The 7,500-nt window shown below is 45.7% G+C and overlaps 1 protein-coding gene across 2 annotated transcripts in view; it reads left to right on the top strand.

The window, feature by feature from the left end:
* The window catches only part of ero1b (endoplasmic reticulum oxidoreductase 1 beta), a 56,929-nt gene that overhangs the window by 5,279 nt on the left and 44,150 nt on the right, over window positions 1-7,500 (top strand). For both annotated transcript variants that reach the window (XM_028593211.1, XM_028593220.1), the window contains exon 2: window positions 1,240-1,359. In XM_028593211.1, coding sequence (XP_028449012.1) covers window positions 1,240-1,359 — 120 coding nt within the window. The remainder of the gene's footprint in view (window positions 1-1,239; window positions 1,360-7,500) is intronic.

The raw sequence follows: 7,500 nt of genomic DNA, 5'->3' as shown, positions 1-7,500 counted from the left end.
AGACACACACAGACAGAGACACACACGGACAGAGACACACACACACACACACACACACAGACACACACACACGGACAGAGACACACACACAGACAGACACACAGACACACACGGACAGAGACACACACAGACAGACACACGGACAGAGACACACACACACAGACACACACACAGACACACACGGACAGAGACACACACAGACAGAGACACACACAGACACAGACAAACACACACACACATATACACCGTAGCTGTTTAACATAAGAAAACATATATAGTTGTATTGTGTTATTATTATTATTATTATTATTATTATTATTATTATTATTATTATTATCTGGGTCCCATGACTGCAATGTCAACAACAGATGTATCCTGGGAATCATTCAAAACTTTAATTTGTTTAACCCTTGTGTTGGTCAAAACTGAAATTGAACACTTAATGATTTTTAGACATTTTTTAGACAGTTATTTAATGATTTTAAGACACTTTTTAGATGATTTTAAGACACTTTTTAGATGATTTTAGACACTTTTTTGGAATGTACCTAGTCTGGTAAGTTCAGAAAAGTCCATCACTTTACTGTAATGCAGCCTTTAAAACCAGGAACAGGCACTTATGTCATATTACGATATCTAGTCTCATATCACGATATCGATATAATATCGACATATTGCCCAGCCCTAGCTTCATGCCAACAAAAATGTGACAAAAAAGCGTACAAATTTACAAAAAGGTGACAAATGTCTGAGAAAGCCACAAAAATGAGGAAAAAAAAGCTACCAAAATGTTTTTTTTTTTTTGTTTTTTTTTTTAAATTGACAAAAGCACGTCGGTAAGCTCTCCATGTCTGGCCCTTGTATTGGAGGGATTCTCTTTTTCTTCCAAGTGTGGCCCTTAGTGAAAATGAGTTTCCATCCCATGTTTCTCTAAGTCCCGGGCCGTGTCCGTGCACGTCTCGTTGTGTTTGGTATGAAACCGAGAGAGGCTGAATTCTCCAACTTTTACAGACTAAAGACTTTTTCTGTCATTTTGGTTTCATGGAAAAACAACGTACGAATAAGCAGCTATCAAAAGAGTTGGCGATTTATCTCTCTGCCCAGCGATTGGTGGAGTGATGGTTGCAGCTCTGACGTAAAGCAGAGGTAGTGGTGATGATGGTGATGATGGTGATGACGGTGACGATGATGATGATGATGATGATGATGATGATGATGATGATGAGTGTATTTGAACAGCTGACGGGCGTCCTGGATGACTGCTTCTGTGACGTGGAGAGCATCGACGTCTTCAACAACTTCAAGATCTACCCTCGGATCAAGAGGCTGACGGAGAAGGACTACTTCAGATACTACCGGGTGAGTACTGGAGGAGAGAGAGAGAGAGAGAGAGAGAGAGAGAGAGATTTTTGATTTTTACAAAACCTTTATTTTCAGAAAGACATTTCTTTCTCTACCAGAACATCATATTGTTCTTAGATGCACAAAACCAAATAAAACCACATGTAATAAATAAATAGTCTCATAAAAACACAGAGTGAAAGACGAGCTCATCGTCCTTCACAGAGCACAGAGCTGTGGTGAAACACCACTGGTCTAAAAACTGTGTTATATCTTTCATCAGAGAGAGGAACCTGAAGTCCACTCTCACTCTGGCCTTCACCAGAGACACATACAGCTTTGTCAGCTCTAGTCCACTTACGTTCTCTATCTGGTTTTTACGACTTTTATAAATAGACAGTTTGGCCTGACCCACAATGAAATTCAACATTTGCCACTTATTCGCATTTTTCTTTCTGTAGCCAGCACCAAAAATAAAAGCAGTCTCACTAAAAACCTCTCCACAATCTAAAAACACAGTTTTTAAAATGTTAAAAAGAGGTTTCAGCCTGTAACAGTCCAGATAGCAGTGGGTGATGGTCTCAGGGTGGAGACAGAAAGGACACGTGGAGGACACGGTGGGATTAATCTTAGACAGGAACACATTCACGGCCAGAGCCCCGTGGAGGATCCTCCACTGCAGGTCCTCTGACCTCTTGTTCAGGGGAGGCTTGTACAAGACTCTCCACACTGGTGTCCTGTCTTTCAGCAGTCTGTCCTTCCACACCATGTCCTTCCTCTCACTCAGCGTCTTATTGTGGGTGGCCAGAACACAGTTCCTATACAGACCTTTCCCAGTCTGCATATGGAGATCAGCACCTCGTGGTGTATGTTGTGCTGGTGAGTCAGTGTTATTAATAAAAAAACCAAGATCTGGAAAAGGGTCTCCAGGAACGGGGATTTCTGTCCCATTAAAATAGTCCCGCAGCATCTCTGTTTCTCCACTGTCCAGTCTGGTAATCCACTCGTCCAGGATGGTTCTGGTGTGGCGGGCCGACCTCAGGCCCAGCAGAGAAGCCACCGCCTCTGTGTTCAGGAAACCAGGACCTGCAGCCTCCACGATTCCCTTCAACTTGGTCACTCCAGCCCTCATCAGCCTCTCCGTGAGTCCAGGTCTGCTGCCATCCTTGAGATCCAGCCGGGCCCCCCCACACCAGAGGCTCCTCCAGGAGCCAGAACAGAGATGCTGCAGGTTCCAGTCTGGTCCATTTAAAACGTGTCCATACTTTAAAAAGTCCTTGGTAAAACGAAGGCAAGTCACACAAAGAGATAAAACCGCAGTCTACTAAAAACAAAGAAACATCAAAACCCAGACCTGCAACCCCCCTTAAAATGGTGCTGGCTACGGGCCTCCAGACGACATCATCGTTATCATATAAAAACCTCTGTACAAACTGTAGTCTAAAAGCAGCAGTCCGGCTCTCCAAGTCCACCAAACCCTGCCCTCCCTCCTCCTTCGGCAGATATAAAACACACTTTGGGATCCAGTGCATCATATCCCAAAATAAATTTAAAATAATCGACTGTATTGTTTTTAAAAGACCAGCTGGGGGCTCCATACATTTCAACTTGTGCCAGAGGCTGGATGCCACCAAGTTGTTTATGATGAGCACCCTTCCTCTGTACGACATGTGGGGAAGCAGCCACCTCCATTTTCCCAACGTCCCCTCCACCTTTTCAATGACTCCTTCCCAATTTTTATCCATAGTTCTCTGGTCCCCCAGATAAACCCCCAGGTACTTTAACCCCCCCTCTTCCAGGTCAACCCCCAGGAAGCAGAGGGAGGCCTCAGCCCAGCTCCCTACTGCCAGGGCTTCACTTTTGGCCCAGTTTACTTTAGCAGCAGAAAGTTGCTGAAACGTCTGAACAATACGTCCTAAAATATCCACATCTTTTTGATTTTTTTAATAAAAACTATGATGTCGTCTGCGTAGGCTGATACAGTAAAAGGTGTAGTAAAACCAGGTAAAAACAGGCCAGTGATGCCACAGCGGACATTATGCAGCATGGGTTCAATGGATAAGGCGTACAACATCCCAGACATTGAGCAGCCTTGTCTTATCCCCCTGGTTACCTTGAAGGGTTTACACAAACCTCCATTAATCTTCAGCACACTCTCAATGTTCTCGTACATTACCTTTATCTTGGCGATGAAACCAGGGATGAGGCCGAACCTCTCCAGAACTTTCCACAGGTAACGGTGCTCAACCCGGTCAAACGCCTTTTCCTGGTCCAAAGAAACCAGACCAGTGTCTACGCCCAATGAACCAGAGACTGTCAAAATATCCCGAATTAGTGACACATTGTCAACAATGGACCTGCCGGGCACACAGTATGTTTGTGTCCTATGAATGACCCGGTCCAATACCAGTTTCAGCCTGGATGCCAGGACTTTAGACAGCATCTTGTAGTCTGCACACAACAGAGAGACCGGCCTCCAGTTTTTAATATCCTGTAGGTCCCCTTTCTTCGGGAGGAGGGTCAGCACTGCCCTCCTGCAACTCTCATGGAAGGGAACAACTATTAAAACTTTCTATAAAAACATCTAAAATGTCTGTTTTTATTCGTCCCAGAAAGTTTTGTAAAACTCAGGAGGGAGACCATCAATCCCAGGGGCCTTTCCCCCTGCATGCTTTGTAAAGCTCTAGACACCTCCTGCTCCGTCAGGGGCCCTCCAGCTCCACATTGTCATCCCCAGACAACGTGGGTAGGTCTCTGCAGAACCTGTTAAAAGCCTCGTCATCCTCTGTGTCCTCTGTGCTGTAGAGGTCTGCGAGAACTCCACAGCTCTCTGTCGGATCTGTGATACTGTCGTTAACGGCTGTCCTCCTGCTGATCTCAGAGCATGGATCATCCGGCTCTGGCCATTCTTCTTCTCCAAACTAAAAAGAACTTAGTTGGAGAGTCCATTAAAGCAGTAGTCTGGAACCTGGACGGATCAGTGCCCCCTGTGCTCTCATGCCCAGCAGGTCTGCCAAGATGGCTTTTTAGACTTGAGGTCTTCAATACAGCCTCGATTTCCTGTGGACTCTGCAGAACTCTGCATGTCCACTATAGATATCTCCAGATGGTTCATAGACTTGGTAATGTCTCGAGAAACATTGAGAGTGTACTGCTGACAAAGCTGCCTGATTTCAACCTTCCCAATGTCCCACCACTGCCTCAGGGAACTAAAATCTCTCCTTCTATCTCTAAAACCTTTCCAAAAAAAAATAAAAACATCCCTAAAATGTGCATCTAAAAGCAAAGCCGTGTTAAAATGCCAATCGCAGATCTGGGTTTAATATTGGCAATATAAACATCACAATACACATATGCATGATCAGAAAAACCGACAGGCAATATTCTACACCCTTTAAAAACATTAAAATGGTGCTTAAAACAATAAAACCTGTCTAATCTAGCCATAGTCAACCTGTTGTCCCTGCTGTGGACCCATGTGTACTGCCTCTGCTGTGCATGGTGGTCTCTCCAGGCGCCTGAGAGACTATGTGTCTCCATCAGCCGCTGCATAGCTTGTTTAGAGGCAGCATGTGGTTCATTATGGTTCGATCTAAAACATCATCATGTGTACAGTTAAAATCCCCTCCCAAAAATAAAAACTCCTCTGGTTCACACTCACTTAAAACCGTGCCGAGTTCATTTAAAAAAGAACTCTATCAGGTCCTGAGTTTGGAGCGTATCGTTTATAAAACCAGATTAAAAACTTCATACTGGGCTCTGACTACTAAGAGTCGGCCCTTTATTCTTTCATCGACAGTGTGGGACTTTGGTAGAAAGTTTCTTGCAAATAGGATTGCTACTCCTCCGCTGATGCTGCTAAGATGACTTAAAACCACCCCCCCATCCCATTCCCTCCTCCAGTCTGTCTCATTTAAAGTGTCGCTGTGCGTTTCTTTGCAACATTGCAATATTTACTCCTTTAAGTTTTAAAAACTCAAAAAGGCAAGCCCTCTTCTTCACATCTCTGCCACCGTTAATATTAAGAGTAGAGATTTTAAAATTACTCATCATGTCAGATGTGAGGAGAGACACACACAAAAAAAATGACACAAAAATGAATACCAACAACAAACGGACGGACCTATTCTTCCTCACTGTCTCCATCAATTAAAAGCTCTAATTTGATCCTCTGAAACAGTTTCTTCAACCTATAAAACTCTGGTAGAGTGAAGCCTCTCTCACCTCTAAGGTGCATTTGATCTCGTATTGAGATCAATAAAACATTTTTGTTCTCAAAATAGTCTTCAAGGTTTATGTTTTTACTATTTTTAGTTTTCTGGAGGAACTGTCTGATTATGTCTACCTGGTACAGGTCTCCCTGCACCGACCCAACAGAGACCTGGGAGTCAGTCAGAGGCTGACTGATTACACTACATTCCTCTTCCTCCTCATCTTCTTCCATTTCTAACTCCTCTTTCTCTTCCTCCTCCACCTCTTCTTCCTCCTCTTCCTCCTCTCCTTCCTCCTCCTCTCTCACTGCCATTTTTTTGGCGTGAGAACCCTTATTCCTGATGTCCTTTTTTTTTCTTTTCCTTGCAGACAATTTTAGAACTTTATCATTTTCACCCAAAACAACCTCATCCCTCCTCTCTGGGTCAGCTGCTGCTACTGCAGGGACAGTCAGCTCAGCCTCAGCTGATTCATCCAGCACACCTGTCTGTTCCCTACACACACCTGTCTGTTCCCTACACACACCTGTCCGTTCCCTACACACACCTGTCTGTTCCCTACTCACACCTGTCTGTTCCCTACACACACCTGTCTGTTCCCTACTCACACCTGTCTGTTCCCTACACACACCTGTCTGTTCCCTACACACACCTGTCTGTTCCCTACACACACCCTCACCCGATTTTTTTTCCTTTTCTTTTCTTCACCCACAGCACATTCCCCAGTCACACACACACACTTCCATCACCCACTCCATTCACACAAACACCAAGTGTATTTACATTACTCACCCCGTGCGTCTGGTCGGGCACGTCGTCATCACCACACCGCAGTGCAGCACGCGGAGCGGCATCGGCCGCTCGGCCGCGGCAGCCGGCCCCGAGGCAGCAGCCCCGGTACCCCGGGAAGAGGCTGGCCCCGCCCGGCACCAGCCCTCCCTCCCGGACCGGGAGGATTCGGATCACCTCGTCTCGGGCAGGCCCTCACCGTGTGGCCCACCTCTCCACAACCAAAACATTTCATCTCTGATGACGTTGCAAAAATCACGTATTCATAATCATCTACTTTAACATGGAACCGGAGGTTTAACTCCTCGTCCCGATGGTTCAGTATCATATACAGCTGTCTACGGTGAGACACCACGTGCTTCAGCAACGGAGATTTACATCCAGACAAGATCTTTTTAACGGGGGAGACTATCTTCCCGTGTCTGGACAACTCTCTGCTGAGGAAGCCATCAGAGATGAACGGTGGGACGTTGGACAGGACTACCTTAGTGGCGGTTGAGTGAGCGGCAGCACCTGAACAAACGTCTCACACACGGTGATGCCCGCCTCGATAACTTGGTTCACCTTCTCCTCCCGGTCCAGGAAGATGACCACGGCGCCGTTCATCCGAGCGGCCGACATAATACTACCGTGCCCGACCTTCTCCCCCACAGCTAGACTAATGTCCTCCACGCTGCACGGGAAACTAGGACAGATCTTAATGCCATGTTTCCTGGTGAGCGTGGAGAACCCCTCTCCATTTACCATGGCGGCTGCACACGCCGACCGGCGAGACGCCGGCAGGAGTCAAAACCACCCAAATAAACCTAAACTAACCACCAAACAGTACTACAAATGAAAGATAAAGTGACCTACACCGTTAAACTAAACAAAACTAAATGAAAAATCAAACAAAGAAATAAGAAAAGTAAGAAAAAATCTACAAATCTCTGCAGCTCACTCACACACGCTCTCAACTCAGAGAGAGAGAGAGAGAGAGAGAGAGAGAGAGAGAGAGAGAGAGAGGAGAGAGAGAGAGAGAGAGAGAGAGAGGGAGAAAAAGAGAGAGAGAGAAAAGGAGAGAGAGAGAGAGAGAGAGAGAAAAGGAGAGAGAGAAGGGAGAAAAGGAGGGAGAGAGGAGAGAGAGAAAAGAGAGAGAGAGAGAGAGAGACACAGAGAG

The sequence above is a fragment of the Perca flavescens genome, chromosome 2, assembly GCF_004354835.1.
Source record: "Perca flavescens isolate YP-PL-M2 chromosome 2, PFLA_1.0, whole genome shotgun sequence".
NCBI lineage: Eukaryota > Metazoa > Chordata > Actinopteri > Perciformes > Percidae > Perca > Perca flavescens.
Note: the sequence above shows the minus strand (reverse complement) of the source record. Positions and strands in the feature narration are given on the sequence as shown.